Source organism: Sinohyriopsis cumingii, chromosome 8 (genome assembly GCF_028554795.1).
Source record: "Sinohyriopsis cumingii isolate HCF-2022 chromosome 8, ASM2855479v2, whole genome shotgun sequence".
Taxonomy (NCBI): domain Eukaryota; kingdom Metazoa; phylum Mollusca; class Bivalvia; order Unionida; family Unionidae; genus Sinohyriopsis; species Sinohyriopsis cumingii.
In genome coordinates, this window is record NC_142968.1 from 36,415,663 (window position 1) to 36,442,825 (window position 27,163).

Below are 27,163 nucleotides of genomic sequence, written 5' to 3' on the forward strand. Positions count from 1 at the left end.
GGAAATAGCTACTTCGAGTGTTGAGACTATCTTTTTCCAAACGTATCAGTATTGGTCGTACGCGTCAGGCTTGTATATCTTAACGTTGACATCTCTGTATTAACTTGGTCCAACGGATGCTCACTGGTTCGGATATCGTTCACAACGCGTACTGATTATTTAACTGAAGACCGATTGCAATTAAACTGAAACATAATTAAGAGAAAGCGTCATGTTTTAACAACGACTTGGACGTTTATTACATTTTAACCGTGAATTGACGATGATGAAACATCACACACACACACACACACACACACACACACACACATACATATATATATATATATATATATATATATATATATATATATATATATATATATATATATATATATATATATATATATATACACTAACTTTACAAATAAATATAGTCATATGTCAGCAAAAGCGTCTGTTTTATACCTTTTGAAATATTTGGACCTGATTCGTGAGGTTTTCACACTCAAATGTTATGACCCGTTTGTGAGATTTTCGCAACAAAATGTTATGACCTGATTTTTGAGATATTTTACAAAGTCTTTATAGTCAAATTTTGTTACTTCGTGTGGGAATCAAGTGAGTAAATACTTGCTCATGCGATATATATATATATATATATATATATATATATATATATATATATATATATATATATATATATATATATATATATATATATATATATATATATATATATGCCCCAACCTTGCACAATTTACTAATTACTATAGCAACGATGTATTTTCTGACACAAGTTCCGAATCTTTGCTTTCTTGGGTTTTCATGGATCTAGAAGTGTTGTTGTAATATAATTCTCTGAAAGAATCTACCAGCAAGAGGAAAATTGCAAGCCCTTAGGGGACGAACAGTGATTATTTCTTTTTCAACGTTTACATAATTCTTCCTTTTTCGATTTTATTATTTTTATTTGGCAAGTATGCTAAAATTATTTATAAAAAAGCGGAATTCATGTTGAACCATCTGTACCAGTGGTATTATATTATTTTGGTACAGGAAATCTCTCTCTCTCTCTCTTTTGTTCTAAGAGATCAATCTGATTAAAGAATCCTAACAAACGGAAGCTTCTTATTGCTGCCAACGTTCTCTTTGAATAAATAAATTACTGCTACCACTGAACTCGGCTCATGGACGGTACAAAATTCTGAGTGTTATAGGAAATAATTAATTTGTTAAGCAAGACCGAACAATGGTCATAAATAGGAAAGCCTTTAAGGTCATGGTTTGTACTGACGGCGTTTTATTGGCCAGCTGCTGTTAATGTGTGCTGTATTTATTATTATTCATGTATGGAATATTTCTGAAGACTTTCAACCAGCGTTTTTGTGTGTATAGGTGAGGGACTACGTTTTATCCGTCACCTTCCGACATGGTATTAACCTGAAAGCGTCTTGTTTATCTCTTAACAAATTTAGAAGCTAAAGAATAGTCATTTAGAATGCATCGTTTGCTTTATAGATAAGGCAAGGAACCGTAATGTCCGTGTTATGTTCCAATCAATGTATAACCTTTAGAGTGTTTTATCTGCAAATAAATAATTCTCATGCGTCGACGGTGTTGTTCCGTGGGAGTAATATCACAAGATCGAACAATATGCCTTCCATTAAGAAAAATAAACACATACAATTACTGTCTTTTTCCATATTAAAATATCAAAGAACTGTCTTCATTTATTTGTTTAAATTAACACATATACTTGCTTTTTCTTATAACTAGTAATCTATCTTACAATCTTAGATTTCACTCAGTTGACGACAACATCAGTACTAAACACAGTGACATCATCGCGTTCTAGACAAAATGGAGTAGTTTTACAATATCTGTGACATGGCTATACAAACTACATAATAATTATCAAAATTAATAATATTTACGAATTTCTTGTATCAGAATAATAGAAGGTATTCAAACTAGCTTTATATGTCAGTATAACATACTTTTATCGTGATTGTAGGACCTTGGTCATTGAAATATCTGGCTTTAAATGTCAACAGATTTTTATGTAGGACCTTGGTCATTGAAAAATCTGGCTTTACATGTCAGTATTACAGACTTGTATCGTGATTGTAGGACCTTGGTCATTGAAATATCTGGCTTTAAATGTCAGTATTACAGACTTTTATCGTGATTGTAAGACCTTGGTCATTGAAATATCTGGCTTTACATGTCAGTATAACATACTTTTATCGTGATTGTAAGACCTTGGTCATTGAAATATCTGGCTTTACATGTCAGTATAACAGACTTGTATCGTGATTGTAGGACCTTGGTCATTGAAATATCTGGCTTTACATGTCAGTATAACAGTCTTTTATCGTGTCTGTAGGACCTTTGTCATTGAATATCTGATTTTTCTTGTAATTATAGGCTGTCTTTAAGTGTGTGTCAGTCTTCAATGAAGTTGTGTTTATATCTGATAGCTTTATTAACAGACGCTTACTCAGATTAGAATAAGATGCATTAAACATCGATCACTGAGCGTGTTAAACTTTGTAGCAGGGATATAAAGCCTAACCAAATAAAACGTGCGGTGGGGGTGGGGAAGGATACAGATCTACCACGTCACGCCTCGTCGTCTACTGTGTGAGATATTGGTGTGTAAAGAACTTGCATCAACAGTGGCGAGAAGTGTTTAGTTTTCTGTGTTTTGTTAAGGTCGTCAGTAATATCTTGTATGAAGGCAGTTTTTCCACACACACACACACACACACACACACACACACACACAAAGGTGATAATCGACAAATTCAGAATCGCGTGGGAGGTTATGTTTGTTTTGGGGACACGACTGCCCTCTCCGAGCTCCTTGTTTGCGTATTGTTGTGGGTAAATAAAATCTCCAAAATGTATGGTCAACTGCGAGGAGGTAAATCAATGCTTAGCTATCAGTGGCCATTCATTGTGCATACACTTTTAATACCGGACACAATTTCAACATGTTCATCTGTTGGATTATAACTTAGCTGCTTCTAAAATCTCTCTAAATGATGCTTGCTCGCATTACCGATGTGGTTTGACGTATTCATGGCAACAGCACAGGATTCGTTGTATACTGGTTTGGAAACTATATATATCTTCTTGCGCAGTTCCAATGGGAATATCTTTCCTGTCGAGTTAAATAGTCCATTTTGGTATAGCTCTGTCCCTGCTTTTTAATGTCTCTTTTTTTTTATTGTGGACAAGAATGCCTCTTGAGCTGGAACATTACCAGAAAGTGAAACATAATCGCATCTTGCCGGAATCTATGAGGCGTATCGTAAATGATAATGGATTCTCCGGCATCGTCTCTCAACTTGTCATTGAGTCTGATTGTCCCATCAAAACTCATAAAACCTTCTTTCTATTCCAGTATAATTATACATTTTTGGGCCGGGACAAAAGTTTAAACCATGCCGGGAGTCTGACACGTTAACCGATGATAAGTGTATGACAGTAATGACATTCCGGTTGCGAAAAGTTCTATTTTATTTTCTTCTTAGTACTTTCCGTTAAAATATTATGTTCTTGATTTCTCTGTAGTACGTGAACACTGTAAAATTTGCACTTAGACTAGTTATGAATTATTTTTTAGTTTTTCCATGTAGTTATCAAATGCGATAAGATGAAAATGCCTTCGAGAAACTGAATTTGGTATTTAATATCTGCCTCCAATTCTCTGATTTGATGTAGAGGTTTATTTTCCAGAAGCTACAGGGAAGTTAAATGAAGAACAGAGATTCACATTTTGGTAAATGATGCAGAGGAAGCGTCACCCGCAGATACAGGAAAACAGTGAACTTTATACCTCATGGGATGCGGATTTTGTTTTCCAAATAGGTTTCTTAATTCGTCAAATATAATCCCTCACTGATTTTGCGTTTTTGATTAGAGATCTCAGATTGGGACAAAGAGACCGTTTGTGTCCATGTTGACCAGACCGGGTGTCGATGTTGACCAGATCGAGTGTCCATGTTGACCAGACCGGGTGTCCATGTTGTCCAGACCGGGTGTCCATGTTGACCAGACCGGGTGTCCATGTTGACCAGACCGAGTGTCCATATTGACCAGACCGGGTGTCCATGTTGACCAGATCGAGTGTCCATGTTGATCAGACCGGGTGTGTCCATGTTGACCAGACCGAGTGTCCATGTCGACCAGACCGGGTGTGTCCATATTGACCAGACCGGGTGTCCATGTTGACCAGACCGAGTGTCCATGTCGACCAGACCGGGTGTTCATGTTGACCAGACCGAGTGTTCATGCTTAAAAGGCCTGGTATCCATGCTAAAGAGGATGATCATGACACACGAAATGATGCAGAGGAAGCGTCACCCGCAGGTACAGGAAAACAGTGAACTTTTTACCTCATGGGATGCGGATTTTGTTTTCCAAATAGGTTTCTTAATTCGTGAAATATAATCCCTCACTGATTTTGCGTTTCTGATTAGAGATCTCAGATTGGGACAAAGAGACCGGGTGTATCCATGTTGACCAGACCGAGTGTTCATGTTGACCAGACCGGGTGTCCATGTTGACCAGACCAAGTGTCCATGTTGTCCAGACCGGGTGTGTCCATGTTGACCAGACCGGGTGTCCATGTTGACCAGACCGGGTGTCCATGTTGACCAGATCGAGTGTCCATGTTGACCAGACTGGGTGTCCACGTTGACCAGACCGAGTGTCCATGTTGACCAGACCGGGTGTGTCCATGTTGACCAGACCGGGTGCCCATGTTGACCAGACCGGGTGTACATGTTGACCAGACCGGGTGTCCATGTAGACCAGACCGAGTGTTCATGTTGACCAGACCGAGTCTTCATGCTTAAAAGGCCTGGTATCCATGCTGAAGAAGGTGATCATGACACACAAAAATAGGAACATTTTACAAAGGTGAACCATGACACGAAAATAGGAACATTTTACAAAGGTGAACCATGACACGAAAGAGCAAACAGACATAAATGCTTGAACAAAGAACGAGAGAAGTCAGATTATACCATAAATAAATTTCTTCTTGGCAATACTGGTGTTGTGACATAAAAAGTAATTTTATTTAAAGACACCAATACAACCATATAATCGTTAATCCACCTTTGAAAATATTCCTTGTCATATTTGGCTAATGCATTCGTCGCCCTTTACAAGATCAATTTGCACAGTCTTACCTTGTCCTATTTGGCTAATGCATTTGTCGCCCGTTACAAAATCAATCTGCACACAGTAAACCTTGTCGTATTTGGTTAATGCATTTGTCGCCCTTTACAAAATAAATTTGCACACAGTAATACCTTGTCCTTTTTGGCTAATGCATTTGTCGCCCGTTACAAAATCAACCTGCACACAGTAAACCTTGTCCTATTTGGCTAATGCATTTGTCGCCCTTTACAAAATCTATTTGCACACAGTAATACCTTGTCCTATTTGGCTAATGCGTTTGTCGCCCTTTACAAAATCAATTTGCACACAGTAATACCTTGTCCTATTTGTCTAATGCAATTGTCGCCCTTTACAAAATCAATTTGCACACAGTAATACCTTGTCCTATTCGGCTAATGTAATTGTTGTCGTCTACAAAATCTATTTGCACACAGTAATACCTTGTCCTATTTGGTTAATGCATTTGTCGCCTTTCAAAAATCTACTTACTTGTACAGTCATCCTTTGTCCTATTGGTTAATGCATTTGTCGCCCTTTACGAAATCTATTTGCACACAGTAATACCATGTCCTGTTAGGCTAATACTTTTGTGGGGCAAACTCATTCGGAAGCAATTGTTCTGCAACTGCTATTCTTTCCATTTTATTGGGGAAATAGAAATGCCAATGACACAAAATCTTCACTCAGCGTTCTGTAATTATATCTTAAATCAGTTGGTATTCAAATACATCTCTCAGCTGATGGAAAGCTGATGTGGTGCCTTATTCTTCCTCTTATGGCAGTTATTCGGAATGACTAAATTTCACAGTTGTGCTGCTTGCTCCTTTTACTGAAGGCATGGCAACGAATAAATAAATCCATAAATCAGTCAGTAAATAAGGTACAAGCTTATATTATGAGCGTGGGTACCGGTCGGGTATTGTTTTGTGCGGGGCGATTGATCGTGATGCATCAGATCTTAATAATAACAACTAGAAGAACTACAATGGTATGCCATCGCAATCTCTCTCCCTCGCTCTCTCTCTCTCTCTCTCTTTATATATATATATATATATATATATATATATATATATATATATATATATATATATATATATATATATATATATATATATATATATATATATATATATATATATATATATGGGGGTAGAGGGGTGGCGTGGGGGTGATACAAATAAAAGTTTTACCACTTCTGAAGTATGGCCACTCCCTAGTAACCAAATGCATTAACTGTCCCATTCACATTGTGAAAGGATATTCTCAAGTGAAATAACAACCCTACATATAGATCTACATTAAAAGTACAAATGTACAGATATAGAGAATAAATAAATATGCTTGTGTTGTATTACTGTCATTTAATTTTTGTGTGATGTTTATTACAAAATGGTTTTCTCGCATACTATTTTTGTACATTTGTCCCCTGACCTAGGGAACCAAGAGTGAATTATGGGAGAAATAAGTAACACATGACAAACGTGTTATCAAATACCTTTGATTCGAAATCCATATTGACATGTCTTAACAATGGCCTAGTTAAAGACCCCAGAACATCAGCCTCGTACACCCCACCCTTTTAGTCACACTGGAAGTCTGAAATCTTCTTGCAAGTCAGAAGTTCTGTTTCAACATAACATTTTTGATTGGTAAAGTGCCAGTACTGGGCTATTGTTTATATTTTTATTTTTTTTGATAAAGTGCCAGACTGGGCTATTTTTTGTTGATATTTAATGCCCGGAGCTAGTTAAAGGATGAAACCTTGTGTTTGACAAAATATTATCAAAGAACCATCGTTCTGACACCAATGAAGATTCCAGACATGCACCTCAGGATCAAGCAGTGGGACTGAAATCCCAAACTATTTCTGTAAATCAACACTCCATGGCGAAGTCACATACCACATCTAACCAATGTATAATGCTGTTTAAAAAAGTAGTTTTTGCGTTTCCAAGAAGCGAACAAGGAACTAATATACCGGGTTTTGTTTCGTTTCTTTGTTCCGAAAAGTGAGTAATTTATTCTGTAGTGTTCAGGACAATGTGAACAAGTGTTTTAATCTGCAAAATATGCGTTTATAATTAACGTCGATGCCTCATTTTCTAGGACGATCCGTTGCCTTGTTTTCTATGGATTTGTATTCCTACAGCAAAAGGGCAATGCTTTAAAGTCTTGGAAAGTCAAGGAGAGCGGAGATATGTGACAGGAAAATGAAATATCTCTAAAAAATGATTTCAGTTTTATGACATGTTCAGTAAGGACATCTGATCTATTTTCTGGTGGTAATTTTTTCTTGACAATGACAAGCACAATCTCATTGGCTGATACCATCCAAGACATATCAATCTCATTGGCTGATACTATGCAAGACATATCAATCTCATTGGCTTATACCATCCAAGACATATCAATCTCATTGGCTGATACCATCCAAGACATATCAATCTCATTGGCTGATACCATCCAAGACATATCAATCTAATCGGTTGACACCATCCAACACTTAACAAAAGCACTCAATTAATGTCTATTTCTGGATGTTGAAACTGAGTAGTTGAATGAAAACGAGACAGTAAATCAAGACTCTGCCAGTGGAATAATTATTTTTATTACAATGTCATGCCTATTCGTGAGTTTGAAAACATATCAATCAAACAGTTCATGTAAAATTATCATGGACAATTTGCAATGTCCTTACTTTCTTTTCTTGTACCTTTTTTGCTATGGTGTCGTTTTGGGGCCCTGAATAAATCCGTATTGCTGTCTATTCTGGTCCATGAACCACACCAAATTATGGAAGTATTAAAAAAGAATAGCCATCGCGCTTTGTTTCAGCACAGAAGGAGAAGAATTGTTTGCTTGGTGGTAATGATCATGGGGTAGGCTATATTGTACTTTAATTTTCTATCTTTTTTCACAACACTTTGAAGGTAGATCACGATTCTTTTTTGAAAACTCTGTATTCAATGCAGATGAAGCCATACGATATAAATTATTCTGTGTGTATTGGTAAGTATCTAACTCAGATCATTCGAACTACAATGCTAAAATGTTCACCGCGCATCACTGCATTAGTTCTTAAATTTGTATGTGGTAAGAGCGATTGGACTTGAATCACGTTGTATGTACTATTTGTCATATGTGTTGATATTATGAGATGCGCATTTGATTGGATGTTTATTCCTTTGATAACTTACTTAAAATTATTGTTAACAAGTGTCGATGTTTTGTAAATATGTGATACAAGTGGAAGATGAAATCGAAAGTCATCTGGACTTATCTGGGAAGTCATTATATGTAAATAGCTACATGCTTAAAAATACAGATGACAATCAATTTGGACCTTTTACTATACACCTTCATGCCACAAAATGAAACTGGTACTTGAATATATTTTGATGGAGTCAATGTCCGCCACATGTATGTTGTTTCATTTACTAAAGTTCTTGTATTCTTGTTTTGGTGAGATGAGAATGAAACCTTTGAAAAGTTTGACTTTTGGCGTCAACGTTCGTGATAAAGCTATGTTTCTTAAGTGATTATAGAAGGAATCATTCTGGCTTTGCGTGTTTGTGCTTTCAATTATTTTTAACGTGGCTTTAACAAATTTATTTAAGTCGCTAGATGTCTGCAGTGTGACAGTTTATAGTGATGTCTAGCACTGGAGCATCATGCCTCAGACACGTATCACCCTATCCCACCCAGTCACATTAACCTGACACCAGGCCGAACAGACCTAACGCTAACCTCTAAATGCTGAGCACCGAGCGAGATAGTTGCTTTTAAACATTTTATAAGTCGTTTGTATGACTCAGCCTGGGTACGAAGCCGCGGCCTCCCACATCCGAAGCGGACGCTCTAACCACTTAGGCCAACGGAGCGGTTATGCTAATAGTATGGGCCTTTACGAGATATACGAGACTGTCGTTTCTAATGTGATGCCACTTTTTACCTTTATGTGAAATTCTTCTAAAATGTGAAGCCCTCTAAACCTTTATGTTTACTCTTCAAAAAGGTGAAGCCCTGTATTAAACAATACTTATATTTCTTACTTCTGGCAGCAGTTTCGAGTGGTATAATATATTTTAAAAAATGCTGATATCATTCCAAATCTCTTGAGATCTAGGAAAGACGAGATATAAAAAAATCAATTTCATCAGACAAGCAGTCCACGGCATTATCTGCCACGTCTTTTTTCCCATGGGAATTGATCGTCTCAGTTAGGAGCATGGCTTGAATGGTGATTTCAGTAACTACTCGTCCCCCTTTGTTGCTACAAGGTCACTTCGGACTTCATTGGCAATGTAATGAAACGAAACTGTACAATCAGATTTGTTCTCGACTGTCGACGAAAACTACGAGTTACCTTTTCGCAGGAGTGTTTATTGTCAGTCAGATTTAAGCTTCAGACAGTGAAGGATATACATATAGTGTTGATACATCTATATGTAGTGTAGATACATCTATATGTAGTGTTGTAGTGTTGATACATCTATATGTAGTGTAGATACATCTATATGTAGTGTAGATACATCTATATGTAGTATAGATACATCTATATGTAGTGTTGATACATCTATATGTAGTATAGATACATCTATATGTAGTGTTGATACATCTATATGTAGTATAGATACATATATATGTAGTGTTGATCTATATGTAGTGTTTTTGTTTTACTTAAAGTCAAGATATAATAATTTAACCATGAAAGCGTAAGTTACACGAATTTCATTTAAAAAGATAATGAAGGCTCAAATATACTGCAATCAAGATTTAAAAAATGTTTGGGCTGCATGATGATTACTGCTTGATGATATTTAGGAATACATGGTAGAAAGTCTGTCTATTAATCCAAAGGTCGCGGGTTCGATACCCGCTTGTAATGTTTTACTTGGTACCGTATTAAAACAAGATACCTAACCGAATCCTGCTTATCAGGGAATCCAAATGTTAAAATATAGTTCTTTTAAGTTAGAAAGCCATCTTCTATCTAGGTATCTAAAAACTGTTTGAAAAGATGAATGGGTGTCATGATTTCTAAAATCGTCTTCATAAAAGAAATGTGATCCTTCACGATGTAAACCCTCGCAGGAACGATTTCATCAAATCAAGCACGCAGATTTATGAGACAAGAAAACAGTTTTCAGTGTTCAACTTTGTATTAGTCCGACCTCTGGTGTTCGTAATCTTCATATGTAAAAATGATCAGTACATTTTATATTTAAGAACAATGCAAATAATCATAATGTGACTTGTTTTATTTTGAAACCTGTATAAGATGTTTCTAGAACTTTAATTCTGATAGATTTGGCATACCTTGCTAGTGGGGTATTCAAGAGATGTTTATTAAGATAGCCATATATGGTTCAAAGCTTACTAATAAATATCCTAGCATTTATTATGTTTAGCAAATTGAATATATACCGTTAATAGGCTATACAACGAAAATAAATTTAAAAAACGGCCAGATAAAAAGAGCCGAAGTTTTAACAGTACAGAAAATAATTAATTTTACTCACTCAGTATGTTTACATTTTTAATTAAATTAACTTAAATTAAATGAATTTAGATTTAAGTACTTGAGAAGGAGCGTACTTTTAGAAGCCGACCCTTTCTTTTTATCTCCTTTATTTAGTCTGGAATTTTTTATTTATTCAAGTGTCTATTGAAATTTTTTGCTGCATCTTCAATCATTTCATTTTCTTTTTAAAAAAATATTGTAAAGTTAAATGTGAAGAAATAAAATGTTGGTGTGACATTATGAAGAGAGTATCGTGGTGCATTACGCTGTTGTTTCTAAACTTGATCAGTGCACCTTTGTATGAATACCATGGACTCATATCAAATGAGGCATTACTTAATTACACGTGGAATTATAGAATCTAGGAATGATAGCCTACATAAAAGTCCGAATTAATTTAATTGAGCTTTGGCTCTGTTTATCAACATACTAGAACCAGTCTAGACTAAATTGGCATAGATTGATGCCAGTTGTCTCTAAAGATTTGTTCATAGTATTCCAGCACTTTTTGTACGCCATTTTACCGTATGAAGATCGTTTGCTTTCTAAATTTTATTTTTATTTCATAGCAACTTCCCAAGTTAAGTGGTTAAAAAGTATTATAGTCTATTTTTTAATACAAATAAATCCTTTAATCTAGATATTGATTAATGTTGAAATGTATCATCGCTATAATTATCGGCTGCTTAGAATTCTGAACTCACGGTCATTAGAGCAAAATGTTTATGATGGAGAATATGACCAATTTATAGCAGTTATTTATCTCCACGTCAGAAAAAAGAAAGACATAATCAAAATTTTCTTTTGCATTTAAGTACAGATCGTGTTTGGAGCTTTAATATCGCCGGTAACGCGTCTTTATCATTCAGCTGCAATCAACAGGTTGATACCTGTATAAGGAAAGAAAGAATGAAAGAAAAGAAAGAAGAAACGAATGCATGAAGAAAGAAAGAAAGAAATGAGTTAACAATAATATGTAACTTACAATTACGTTCTTATTTTCTTCTTTTGTTCGCAGGCAATATGAATGTTTCACGTATGCGTACTATATGCAGAAGAAACGCGTTTGTAAAGGCCCGGTTTACATTGAATTTAGTCCTGTATCGTCATTAGTTAGAAAATGACATCACCAAACAGTTATTTCTAGCTAAGACCTTCGTATTTTGTAGTTACCGATTGGATCAATCACCGAAAACTTGCAAAGAAAATTGTTAGTTTACAGAACCATCGGTAATAAAAATGCAAACGAGGAGTTTTATTTTCTATTTGTTTGGTCTATTTTCTGAGATATATAATTGAGTTCATACATTATTATTATAGTAACACTATGGATAATATCGTGCATGTATAGTCGTGTCTCCACAGAGTTGATATTTCATACAAATTTATTTAAATAACAAATTATTATTATTATTATTATTATTATTATTATTATTATTATTATTATTATTATTATTATTAATGTTCTTATTATTATCACCATCATCATCATTTGTTAATATTATTATTTTATTATTATTATTACTATTATTATTATTATTATTATTATTATTATTATTATTATTTCAGTTGTGGTTCTATGTGCCTCAGCGGATTCAGTCCGAGAGATAATGATTAAGGCCCATGAATTAAACTTTGACAACGGTGAATACGTCTTCTTCAATATTGACCTTTTTAGCAGGTAAGTCATAATGACTTGTAACCTTTTACTCCTATTAAACTGCGCCGACTGGCTTCCGGTTTTCATGATTTCACATTTGCACATCGAATGCGTGCAAAAAAACTGCAGACTTGGAGACGGTACAAAACACATCTTGAAAAATACGAAATTGCGTACATGGATGTATAAATGGCAGAAAGATACAAGGTTGTGTACGTGACCGTATTTATGGCAAAAACACACTGCTATGTACATAGTCCGTATTTACAGGAAATATAAATCAAATCTCTTTACATATATCACACATGAGGCATTGTATTGCTGGATGCGAATATTAGCAAAATTCCATTGTGTGTTAAAGTCGCTAAATTGAATTACAGGTAATAGTTATGTCGCCTAAAATTCGTCAGACAATACATGTTTTTATCCCTATTATTCAGTGGCGTAGTTAGAATATGTGTGGCCTTATGTAGGCCACTATGCAAAAATTACCGATGGGCCACTGCCTAATGTATAGTGTAAAAAATATGGGCCCCTATGATTTGCATACTCTTGCTATATGGTAGCTAAGCTCCTGCTATTATGAAAATATTATATGTCCGCGTGTTAATCTTAGCGCCTTATCATCAACCCAACTTTAACAAAAATAAATGCATGAATAAAAAGTTCCTGGACATCACTGTTGTCTAACTCAGCGCTTCTATATGTAGTTACATTTTACTTATAAGTATATATTAGTAACGCTTTTTAATCTAAATGTAACCTTTGAGATATATTTACGAATATTTCATGGGCCCCGGGTTGGCCAAGTGGTGTCAAGCACTCGCTTTTACGGATACTGCCATCTCACTCTCTTTCCGCATGGGTTCAAATCTCTGTCTGGGAGAATGTGTGTATCTGAGAAAGCTTGCTAGTAACTTCCTGTGGGTCGGTGGTTCTTATCGTGGTTTTCCCAGGTTCTTCTTCAACCGCTTATAGCCTATCGTGTGCAGAAAGATGGCGTAAACCCATAACAACAACAGTGACTATAATAACGAGCATGTATGCAGTAAGAATTGTATAGTATGTTAATACTCATTTCTAAGTATCCGAGTAATATTCATAACTAGTCTTTCGGGTAGGCCTCGGAGGCGGGTTCCATGATATAGGTCTGCGGCATGATGAACCAGTGCTAGACATTGCTATAAACTATTACGCTGCATACAGCATAGGGATATGACTGGACAAGTTTTAAAGCTACATTAAAATACCAAATCACATACACGTAACTCACACACAAGGAGTAGCTAAATTTTACACATAATGTCAGAAATATAAAAATAATCAACTTCGAAAACCAACAATCCACAAATCAGATCCATCAAGTACAAAACCGATAGATAGCTCTACGGTCTGCCAAAGTAAATTACAAAATATTCTAAACTTTTTGGTTTCAAATCAACAACATTTAACGATTATAAACACAATCATTTGTTATACGGCTGATTTCAATTGAGGATTCATTTGTAATAAGAAGGTGTAACTTCGCCCTCTTAGTAAGAGGAGTGGTTAATTGGATTTGTCTGGCGTTATCTAAAGGATGACCTCCCTCGATATTACAGCCCGGTGGGAGTGAAAGATAGAATTACAACAGAGAACTCAGCAAGAATATTTGGAAGAAATAATGTAATAAGAGCCCCTCCCCCCCCCCTTAGACAAGAAAAAAAAAAGAAATTTAATCAAAACAAATCAATAATGACGATTTCAATTCAACATAAGTTAGTGTCAACATAATTTAATAGCAGTATCTAATTTGGATTTATATCATCATAATAAAGAATGGTGAAAAGAGTGCAATGTCCACGACTGATTGCACCACTTTCCTCCCTTGACAGTGTATCAACGTCTTCCTGTTTCCTTGAGCCTTCCTATTCCCTACTCTTCACCCCCTTCCTGGACTCCCTAGTCCACTATTCTGAACTCGTCACTCCTTTTTTCGGACTTCCGTCTTCGGACTGTCCCGTCTCTCCATAGAAAGCTGTTCCTTAAAGGACAAAGTTACTCCTAACTCTCTGTATATGCCACTTTCTACACGTACATAAAATCCGCTATTTACGTTACTCAGAAGCATACTAGGTATCCACACTGTACAAATTCCTAATTAATCCGATAAAACATGACAGTGACAGGCCACAATTAACACGTTAGCGGTATATCTAACATTACCGCATCTCTTTACCTTCGCTAACACATGGTCGATTACTATTGCATAAAGTTCACAAAATTCTAGCTCACAGCAATCCCTAACTTACAAGATAATTTAAACATTACAAAATCAGATATAAATATGCAGTTATCATTAACTCACGGTAATCAGTATCGTCTTAACGGACAAAGGAAATTATTTCATATAACCCTATGAAATCCTACACATAGGAAAACTTGGATAGCACGCAGTCGTCAATTCTACCAATAAACTAGAACTGTAACACATAAGAGATAAATTGCATAACAACTCTAGTGTAAACAGATTTCCACGAAATTGAATAAGTTGATACGACTCTATGATCACAAAATGAGTAACAGAAAGAAGAAAAATCAGCAAGTTTTGTAAAATAATTTAATTATCAATGTTATGAACGAAACTGTGAGAGGAACTTACAGTATTATGAAGTGAAGTCTGAATAATCCTAATAAGGTGACACAAACGTCCTAAATGAATGAAAAGTTGTATATACATTTCGAAACAGGAAATGTGCTTGTCGGACAATAATAGTGACTTTAAAACCTCGTCGTGCCGAACTCCTTTCAATAATTCACAGTTTCAGAATAATATTATAGTCCAGATAATAAGCACTTTCTATTTGCACTGAACAGTCCAAACAAATGTTTGTCCTCTCGAATAATATCTAAGTACAATATAAAAGCACTTCTGGCAGACTAATGACAGGAACACAGAAAATAAAGATGACTCCAAAATCGGAATGAATCTAATTGCTCAGTTCTTTCCTTATATACACCTTTTACTGCGAATATATTTCACAATATACCCACTTGACGGATCTTACTGCACATTTTGCCTTATTCATGTTACCTAGCCCAACCAATGGGAAGTTACTGAATTCTTCTAGAATCTTATAAACACCACCAGCCAATGAAAATTTAGGCGAAAGTCGTCATTAAGACTATTATTAACACTTGTCAACCTATCCATAAACATATATATATAGATCCTATGTAATTTTTTCGCGCTTAACAGACTCAGCTCACGTATGCTTTGCAAGTAAAAAATATTCTGGACAATTTACAACCACGATTAAAATTGCAAAAGTTAAATAAAATCATGTACCAGGAGCTACGAAAAAAAAAATACAAATATGCATTACAACGTTATAGATCGGAAACACGTAATAGCGAGAGCATACATAACGATAAAAACGTTACTAGGATACATCTTGCTAACGGACTGGTGAAAACATGGCTGCTCTTAGTAACACTTCCTTTTCTCTCCGTTGATAATGCTATGACGGTTGAGTATAGCAGTTAGGTCTCACTTGACAGTTTATCTGGTGAATTTTCATCCAACAATGACCTATTGCAAAAAAATGAGAATACTTTTACACTGAGGATACAAATACAAACAAACTAATGATTTTTGTAGAAAGCATACATGTGAGATTTTGACTGCAGCAACCAGGTTAATTCCTGATGCAACTGGTGGTTTTTATACTGAACCAACACTGCCACCAACCCCAAAATTTTACGTTCATTTTTGACAGGAATTAGCTAATTTGAATATTTTCCTGTGACAAGGCAGCTAAAAGAATCAGTATGTGCCTTATGCATGAATAAAGTTCACTAGTATTATAACAAATTAGCGTACTTTTCATCACCCCTCAACCATCTAGATTTTTAGATATTTACCTCTGTAGCAGACACACGTAAATGCGTAAGCCAAGTCGGTTGCTCATTTTCAGACCAAGTGACGTATTTGATCTCCACTGCTGGTCTAACTGCGACAGGCAGTTACTAACAAGCCAGCCCATTTCCAAGCCTAACTCTAGGTAAAATCTAAACCACATTACATTTAGCCGATGTCTGAATTTAGATACGCTAGGCTTATGATAATTAGGCTGATGCCTTCTACTTTAAAAATTGGTGTGTGTGTGTGTGTGTGTGTGTGTGTGTGTGTGTGTGTGTCAAAATACGGAACTATCCAGTGAGACCTTAGCTTCTAGCAACCAACCGCCATCACTATGTAGAAAAATCAAATCATAATATCTAAAATTTTGCTTATCTTTTTTTTAAAAAAAAAAATTAAATGAAGTTATAATGTATTGCTGCCCGCCTTTTAGAAATAAATGTGAGTGACATAGTATATAGTCCGCCCGTCCGTCCGCTTCCGCACTATAACTTTAAAGCCGCTGGAAATTAAGAAATAACACTTAGAAAATGCTGATTTGTATTAAATGCGAACTTAAACATTTGAGAATCGTACAAAGGAAAATGATGTATGTTTAAATTTTGTCCAGTTCGTTGTAACAGCACCATAATGCTGTCATTTCAACTTATTCTTTGTGAATAATGGCCTCAGTAGGAAACAATTAAGGAAAAATGTTCCCGTTCTTTGTTGAAATAGTTTCCACGGCTACACAATCTAAAAAAATGTTTGCTGGGACTGGAAATTATGTTTGAATTATGGTGACAGGATTAGCGCAGAAAAAGAACCTGGAACTTCTGAGGATGTCGCCTGTATTACAGGTTATGTAGTTTTCGGAGACGATGCCGTTTCAGATTAAAGGAGATGTTTGTAACAGACGAAAGACATCGTGCTCTATCGTGCAGATACAACCATGAATTCGCTACTGGTACTAGTAATCGCGGATTTCCTGGTTCCTAGAAACCACGAATTTAAATAATAATTATTCCACGAAAACAAATTGGGTCCCTTCCTCAGTCTACAATTATAAGTACCGACGAAATTGTCAGTTTTAAGGCTAAAGCCCCGAAAATTTATACCAACAAAACAATACACGATTTCACGTTACTCAGGATCGATTGACCATATTTCATATTTCTCTCTTTTTTTTTTCTTTTTTTTTTTTCGTGTTCTACGACTGGCCGATCGCGTGACCTTATCGAATTAAACAGACGAAGCAAATTCTCCTCACCGTACTCCACACACACACCACACCATACATCAGTCATAGTCTTCTGACAATTATAATCTTCCTTGCGTGACGTGGGAATGAGCAGAGGGGAATTCCTCAGCTTCGGTCACTCCAATAGAATTTTCAAACTTAGTTTTGAGCTATTTAGACTAGCACTTGAATATTAACCATACACATCGAGGGAAACCTCTTCTAATTACAGACTGTATCGATCAAGGCGATTCGCGGTTTTTTTTTGTTTTTTTTTTGTGTGTCTGTGTGCTGCCAACTCCGGACACGTACGCAAATTAGACTCGTTACATGTATCAGTACATCAATATTAGTTTCATAATACTAAATTTTGTCTCATTATCGGAATACCAGTGTTATTTGAGAAAGAAGAACTTGTGAACTTACTAGCTTGTGGCATCTGTAGAATAAAGATTGTCGCCTTGCCTAATGACGCTGCATCAGACCCGTATTATTAATGAAACAGAGCAATGTTTGATGCAACATCTGCTTTATGCCTCTTATTATACGACATTTCTCCAGTCTTACTATGTCATACATTCGACATCATTTTTAAAAGCTTTTCCCTCAAGATTGCCTCTCAAAATCACGAGAAAAAGAAAGCATTATTTTACTACTGAAGATGTTACCAGAACGTCTGTGTTTCTTGCATTGGTTTATTGTAGGACACATCTTTACCAACAGCTGCATCGGGTTTTAGGGCGGGGGGGGGGGTGTTTCAAAGATAAGATATTCAAATGATGAACAAATGAAGGAGTGTGTGGAGACGCTTGTCGCCTGAGGTGCCGTTTGGTCTAGGGCTCATCATGGTTTCATTGAATAAAATTTGAATATATTTTTGCCTCCAATAAAATGTTCAAATTAGACATAAATATGATTCTCCTAAAAAGTTCCTGCTATTTCCGAGTACGTAGCATTTTCCTTGGATATTCTGAATACTGTCATAGTATTTTGGGTCACTGGAATCCCGTTGTGCTAGTAACAGGAGTTGTAATAATAAATTGTTTGTTCATCATCTCAGAATCGTAACCTTGATCAATTGCTACTTTTGATTTTTTTGCATAAGCGTCAGCCTCGCAGATCAAACTACCTAAATATTTTTAGATGCACTTCGTGCAGAGAATAAGCCGGTAAGTTATATAAATAATCTGTGTCGAAGCATACCTATTTAATTTTGCAGAAGTTTGTCTCTATGTCAGATTTTTATTTGGCTTGCCAGTGAAGCATAAACGGTACATAGGTCTCATATATCCGGCAGTGTTGCCTTTGTTTTTATTGTTGGCATATTCGTAAATTTTATGTTTTGCTCAATTGTTTGTCTTAAATCTTGCTCCGTTTCTCGTACATTGTGATTTGTACAGTAAAGAAACGTTATATTTGTAGTAATCTTTAAAAGTAATTCTCATCACTAGCAAAGGTAAGTCACTGTGACTTATTTTCATCTGGCAAATGGTGGTATTAAGTTACGTTCCATTTTTGCTAACACTGCTGCATGTACTCTTCTAAAACATGATTTTTGTATTCATTGGTAATAATAAGTACTCTCCATTGATTAAATGGTCGCAGTGGCATATTTGTCACGTTCCAGTGATTGCGTTATTTTTTTTTATTTGTTCAAGTTGTCGAGTACTGTTGTGTACAGTCATGAAACATGAGGGTGCATTAACTGTATGAACAAATATCTAATCAAGAACTAATCATCATGATAAAAACAGGTTACAATGACTTACATTTATCCTCCAGTAATTATTATAAGCTTTTTCATTTTTTTTATGTCTCCAATACTGCTGCCCGTACAGTCATTAGACTCAAAATAGCATTTGATTTACGAACCTTATATACGTTCGTTAAAATATTTTCACAGTGATCTACCTTTCTTGCTCTGTTAATTTTATATCGTATATGGCATATTCTGTATGATTTTTGTTATAAGAACCTGACTTTTTATAATCGTACAACAGAGCCTGCCTAAACCACACACTCTTCATTCGTCATCGTAAAACATTATCTGGTCCAGTACCACTTAAGGGGCAAAATTAGATAATCGTAGGAAGATAATCTTTGTTTCTAGTAATTCTCATATAAATATTTCATAAGTTTGAGAAAACAAAAAGTCACTGGCCAGCTCGAAAAGAATAAAATCTTTAAATGTCTATTTTACTGGTAATAACATCATAAGCGAATTATTTAGGACGATTTTTATATCTCTATAACATATTAAAGCAGGCTCAGTTAGCTGCGGGAGTAACATTAGTGTGAGAGTGGTCTTTCCCTGGAGTTTTATTACAGGTTTGTTGTCATTTAATATATACTCTGATTTTGTACTTGACAGTTTAACGGTATAAAAGGACATGATCAGTTTAAAGCTTAGAATTTTAAATTCGAGCTGTCTTGGTAGTAAATGAGCCGTGTAGTTTTAGTTACTTAGCGCAATATCGACATCAAATACAAAGGAAATGAGGCATGCCAGCATATGATGTTTACTGTATTTCAAGTATTGACTGGTTTAGTACAGTCTAGTTCTGGCTGCATTTAATATCATGTTGCAAACAGCTGAAGTTAATATCTTGAAGCAAACATACTGCATTCATTATCATGCTGCAAACAGGCTGCATTTAATATCTTGCTGCAAACAGCCTGCATTTCATATCATGCTACAAATAAAAATAAAAACAAAGAAAAACCATAAAATAAAGATTATGTACTGAAACATGCTTCTCAACTTAAGATAAATGCATTAAAGTGTCATTTAAGATTTCTCTATCTCGTACACACACACACACCAAATGAGAGTGAAAACATTCAAACAATAAGCGTTTAAGTTTTGCTTGCACAACGTGAAACTCGTGGATTGTACGAACAACAGAGATTATGCAATACCGAGAAGAGAAGTTCATTTCTGACGACGTTATAAATACCGGAAATAAAAAGTACGTGAAGGGTTAACACACCACTTCTCTTCCAGTTCTCTCGTGACCTTTAAGCTTACTAAGAAAGAAAAGAAAAACCGTCATTAGGCGAAAAAAAAAAAAAAAAGCGCAAAATAAGACTGACCACTTAACACTCAGGATATAAGGATGTTCACTAAACTCCAAAAAGCATATCGTTTTAAACGTATTTCACAGTTCATGCAAAATATTACATCAGACCGTGCCAAGTGCTTAGAAAAAATAGCCGATATTTCTTTTATCCAATTTCGTTCTAAACGGATTTTTTCCATCCACTGGTATTTATGTGAAAATTTCAGACATTTTTTTATAACGTCATTCAGCAACAACAACAAAAATATTACACGTTGGTCCCAGTGGCATCGAAAAAGTTTTCCATCCCAGTTTGTCGTCTAACATTCATCAGTCATCGTTAAAGCGGCAGGGATTTAACGATTAAGATTCAGAACTAGAGACCTGGAGACAGTCTAGAGCAATTATTACTCAACATATTTCTTTCGTACCTTATTTTGCTCAGTAAGTATTCTTTTTGCCAGAAAGAAACTTGTTTAAAGGCCGTCTTATACTCTTTAATAAGAATTGTAACCCGATCTGATGCATGTATGAATAAACTCCTCTATACCGTGGGGAGTGGAAATTAAATAGAAGCTCAAAAAAGAAAACGATTCATTGAATATGTTCGTGCTTCCAGCTGGAAATTGAATTCCTTGTCCATATCTGATTTTTAAATGAGACTTAAGTCTGCCAAATGAAATGCCATATGGTGATTTCGAAAACAGAATGTCTGCAAGTTAACGTTCCCTAGGGGTGAGGAATTCACTTTAAATCGCCATTTTGCAGGACTTTCCCCAGTCATATTGTATAGCACACATCTAATTTGACGCAATGCGTGACATTAACAAAACTAAATAGTCACAGAAACTGAGGAGCACCGGTTTTGCATGGCCATCGGCATATTAATAGTTTTGTTGGCTGCTATCCCAGGGTTTATATACTTGTGTCGTCTCCTTTTTGTACCTAAATTGCAAGTTTATCAATTAAGCCAGAAAACCAAACATTGTCAGAGTGGACACATTTCCAAAACGCTCTTCGATGCGTTATATCCTCTGCATTCTCTGAAACACTGCAATATGTATGTATGTATGCATCCATGTATGTATGTATGTATGTATGTATGTATGTATGTATGTATGTATGTATGCATGCATGCATGCATGCATGCATATGTATGTATGTATGCAATGTATGGAGACATCACAGTTTACAATCGGGAAGCAACCTGTTAGGGGCAAGTAGGTACAGAAATACCTGGCTAAACTAATCTAATTAAAGAGTTATCATTGATTATCGAAGGAATTCCGTTGTCCAAGCATAGGTAATTAATTGCCGATTAATGGGTGATTAAAGCAACTCACCTGCTGGCACAGTTGTGAATCAGCCGAGTTTACCTTGATCATAGCCTATTGTCTCCTCGATCTATATACTAATACCCTTTTTAATGTCGCACATTACGAAATCACTGGTATCCCAGTCGCGCATATAGCGTAACTAGTTTTTAACCCACTCTTCAATCGCTATTCACTCCACTGAGGGCGAAATAAATGACAATATTAAAGTAGTTCCGGGTGCTGTAATATATGCTGCATTTATTTCCCGTTTTGTATCGTATTAATCTTCCATCACAGTGGATGTGGTAAGGACGTATAAAACAGAGTATGGATACTTTTTACGATAAAAAGATTACACTGCTTAACTTACTTTGCTTTCAATGTTTCTCTTTTAGATGAAACTATTTCAAGCTGAGGGAGTTTCCTTTTTCATTTCTAACAATTCTTTATTGATTATATCTGACACTAACATATATATATATTATACTGTTTCTGATTGTATCTAAATGCAGATTTTCATTCTTTTTTGTAACTGCGGACTGGAGAGAGAGAGAGAGAGAGAGAGAGAGAGATCGAGAGAGATCCATTGCAGAAATTAGCGACATCAGAGAGAGAGAGAGAGAGAGAGAGAGAGAGAGAGAGAGAGAGAGAGCTTTTTCCTGTACCAACATAATACCACTGGTACAGATGGTTCAACATGAATTTCACTTTTTTATAAGTAATGTTAGCATACTTGTCAAATAAAAATAAGAGAGAGAGAGAGAGAGAGAGAGAGAGAGAGAGAGAGAGTGAGGGACTGCAAGTGTTCGTGCATCATTTAGTTAGATATAAACATTTTTACATGAGCGACATCAGACCAGAGTTTTGGTTGTCGAATAGTTAGTTATCTCTGAATAAACAATCTAAAAGGCTAAAAGGTCTTGGGACTTATTGTCCCATGGGTTACGAATTTATGGTCAAAAACTAATTAACGGAAATAAGCAAAACGAATCCTTTTTGTAAAACTTAACAAACAATTTAACTATAAAAGTCATAAAATCAATATCTTAGAGGAATTTACAGTATTATGAATTGAATCAACGATATCCTAAAGAAAGTTCTTTAAAAAAAAGTCCAAAAGAATCCAATGTTCCGAATGAATTTCAGATCCTCGAATGTACTGGCCTGCCAACAGTTCTGGTGTATCAAAATGACATTATCTAGACGTCCTTTGAATAATTCACAGTAGTCCCTGAATACAATATTAGTCCAATGAGCGCTTTATAATTCCAATGAATAATACTAATTAATATATCCTATCAAATTATCTAGCACAATATTAAACACATCTACAGAATGATTTTAACAATAATCTGACGTAGAAATGAATTGATTGCTCTTATGTACACCTGCACGAGTCTGTTGCGACTATGTTGTAATATATTCCACGTAACAGATCTTACTACTCAATCTTATATTTCTCTATACATATGTACGCGACCTAACCCAGCCAGTGGGAAATAACTCTTGTAAGAACCCACCTGACCCTACCAGTCAATTTGTCAACAGATATTATTATTAGAAACTAGACAACATCTATTTATACCCTCCTCACAAGTATTCTTTACTTACATATAATAATTCGAATGAAATAATGTATAATATTTTTTAAAGATGCATATTTTCTGCAAATTTTGCCATGATCTTTCTGTGACTAACAAGACCGTGTTTTTGCATTTACAAGGGTACTGTCATGTTGATGAAGAGTAAATTTGTACACGCTAATGGCTACAGAAGTCTTACTTGTTACGATCAGATTTTTTTTGTTGTATTTTTTTTTTTTTTTGTTTAAAAAAAGAAGATAAAAATATGCTCTTCTTATTGGGCTTAAAGTTGTGCAAACCTTGTTATTTATTGCAGATCAATGAAAGTGGTGCAAGCCTTAAAATGGTCTTGAACTTAGACCGACTGAGCCAAAACTGACAAAAACTGCATTTTGCAGAGACATGGCGGTCAGAATTTCACAAGTGACTACCATCCATGTCGCCTCACATCTACCCTTAGCTAACAAAATCATGTTTTGAGCAGTTGCCCTCTTGCAAATGAAATGTTACTGTCTATAGCGAGTAAACGTAACTATCTAATCAGAGAACTTGTTACTTGACCTGTTATGAGTTCAATGTGGTGACTTCCATGATGTCCACCTGCCTTGTCCTGAAAGAAGAACGTGTATGAAAGGTTTAAATTAAAGAAATTCACACTCATTTGTCGTTGTCTGCCGAAGTTGGAGTTACTATTCCCAAATGTATTGCTAAGTAAATGTACCGAATACTCTGTGATTGGATTGGTTTCTTTGCGCTCTGTCTAATCAGATTGCGGAGCGGAATATGCTGCTTTGACTATGCACCAAGGTCCATGATGAAGGACTTGGATCGACGACTCCTAGTTAACGAGGATGGGCCGCCAGCCTCTGGTAATTGTATCACTGTATTTAGAACGCGAGAGTGAACCAATAGCTTGCTACGAAATCATCTGAAACATCCCTGCTAGCGAAAATGTCCAATCATAACTGCGCATACTGGGATTGTCTACCTCTGCTTAATATTGCATTGCGATGGCTGGTTATAATGATAATCGCGATCTGGCCTACTACCTTTCATTGTGCTTTAAAAAATGAATACACAAAATGTAGTGTTAACTCTTTCAGTAGATTATAAATAAAATGATAATTGTACAAGAAAAAAAAAAACGAAAAAAGAACGATGAATAACCACTGTGTCATATTATTTTCATCATTATTAAATGCATGCAGCACATCTCGCTGACCGCTCCGGTGCCCTCTTGGTTAGAGCGTCCGCCTCGGATGCGGGAGATCGTGGGTTCGATCCACGGCCTAGTTATACCAAAGACTTACAAAAATGGTACTAACATCAGCCTCGCTTAGCGCTCAGCATTAAGAGGTTAGTGTTCGGACTGGTCGGCCTGGTGTCAGGATAATGTGAATGGGTGGGACATCATGCTATATGTCTGCAGCATGATGCTCCAGTGCTAGACATCACTATAAACTGCCACACTGAAGACATCGTAGCGATATGACAGAAACATTGTTAAAGATACGTTAAAACTCTAAATCACGCACACACACACACACACACACACACGCACATCCGCACATCGCGTTGCAACAAAGTGAATACTGTTGTCTACATCGTTGAGAAATACAAAAGTTACTGTTCTTGTGAAATTCGCAGTTGTTACACATGTACCTCTTGTATTTGTTGTACGTTAGGTCAACGTCATATCAGTAGTTGATCGCTTTTATGCCCTTGTTTGATAGCGTAACAGTTGCGTTGACTCATTCAAGGAGCGCTTGGAGTGTAGGATACATCAGCAGTTTTAAAAATACTTTGTAATGAATTCTCACTTCTTCGGCTTTTTCAAATCGTTCAGCCGTAACTTCTAATTAAGTTATCCCTTCTTTAATATCATATTCAAATGATTAATGTAATCTATTTTCTCTGTACTTTTGGAATGCGCATCATAAAGAAATGAGGTGTGAGCAATAAAGTTCAATATTTCTTTTTGCTGTCGTGTTGTTTTAAGCAAAGCATCCAATGTCTGGATATTTTCACACATTTACTGCCAGAATTTGACTCTAATGTCTATCAAAACTTATAAAAAGACTGATCATCCTAGAAATTCCATTCAAGTTGAGTAGGTTTTGAATTATCAGAAACATTTAAGGTGGGGTTCGTTTTTTTTTTTCTTCCTACGAATATAGTCTTTCAAGTCAGATTATGGGAACCGGTTTTTGTTCCAATATTAAAATTGTATGTGATGTGGTAGCAACTGATAATATTTTTATGCGATTTCTATAAAGTTTATGTTATTTGTTCAATATTAATTGCATATCTGCATAATACACATTCATAAATCTACGTTTTGCAACAAAGGATGTAGTATTAGGTTCTCTTTCTAGTAATGCCAGTCGATTCGAATAAGTTTTGGAAATATAAGAACAGGTTTTGCTCCCAACATTGTAACTGTATGCGACATGGTAGCGACTGATAAAAAAAATATTGACTTATGTAACTGGACTCTAATCTTTTAATATATTTATGCTAGCACACATATTCATATCGAGTTTCTGTTAGTTGTTAAATATTCATTGTATATCTGCATAATATTCATAAATAAATTTGCGTCTCGAAGCAAAGAATGCGGTATCAGGTTCTCTTTCTAGTAATGCCAGTCGATTCGAGTAGTTTTGGGAATTATGAGAACATATATCATGTTTGTCATCGATAGAGTTTTAAAACCGGGATTATGGGATTTCCGGTACTGGTGTTGGACCACTAATTGTCTTACGGGGAGACAACCAGTCTATGAATGCGGTAGTACAAAAACGAGTACTAAATCTTTTTTAATGCACCCACTGGCTAATGAATGGGTTAAATTGTTTTGCATATTGATTTCTACAAACTTCAGTATATGTTCTGTAATTGAGAACAAAATATCTGCTTTTATTTTGATATCCTATATTTTATTTCACACTGACCAAATATCAGTAAACTTTCGGTGGGAAGCTATGTTGTTAGGTGTAGATCAGGGAGGCTTCCTGTTTAATAGCATGATTTTCTATAAAATATAAAAATGCCTCAGAAAACCTCCTTTTTAAAGCCTTTTTATTTTTGGCACAGCAGCACAAGTAGGTCATTTATTGCCAAAACAACTAGAGTTAAGTGATTTGCAAAATGACACACCATTATAGCTGACGCAGGTTGATTCGATGGTAGGATTCGAACCTGGATTCTTGAGGGCCTTGGAAATAAGGGAAACATCTACCTCAAGCCAGACTCAGGCAGATGTTTGATTCGCTTGGAATGAGCCTCCTTGCGTGTTAAATAATATAAAGGACGAATTTCTGATAAACTGTTGATTCATAATCGGTGACGTGAAATACTTACTCTATATTCATACCAACATTAACGAAACAGTGGAGAAATAGAGAAGCTGTATCACAGATTCAGAGTCTGAGACCTCATCAGTGTCGGAGATTTGGAGAGAACATAACAAAATTACTAAGATTTTTCTTTCTTCTTGCCAGATGAGCACAATATAAAACTTGAAAAAATACACAGATAGACTAAATTTATAAATATATGCAAACAGAAAACGTTATGTCAAAGGACATTTAAAAAAAAGACATTCATTTTCATAAGGTGCTAATGTCTGACACAAGTGTTTTAGAAAATGGATTGTTTTAAACAAGGGAAGAAAATATCGAATATCTTCTCTGGCTCAAAGTGGCGTTCTCTTTTTTAGTA

The 27,163-nt window shown here is 35.6% G+C and overlaps 1 protein-coding gene across 4 annotated transcripts in view; it reads left to right on the plus strand.

Moving 5' to 3' along the window:
• LOC149793289 (atrial natriuretic peptide receptor 1-like) overlaps positions 1 to 27,163 on the plus strand; it is a 659,752-nt gene that overhangs the window by 492,449 nt on the left and 140,140 nt on the right. For all 4 annotated transcript variants that reach the window (XM_089967268.1, XM_089967266.1, XM_089967267.1 and 1 more), the window contains exon 2: positions 12,272 to 12,383. In XM_089967268.1, coding sequence (XP_089823394.1) covers positions 12,272 to 12,383 — 112 coding nt within the window. The remainder of the gene's footprint in view (positions 1 to 12,271; positions 12,384 to 27,163) is intronic.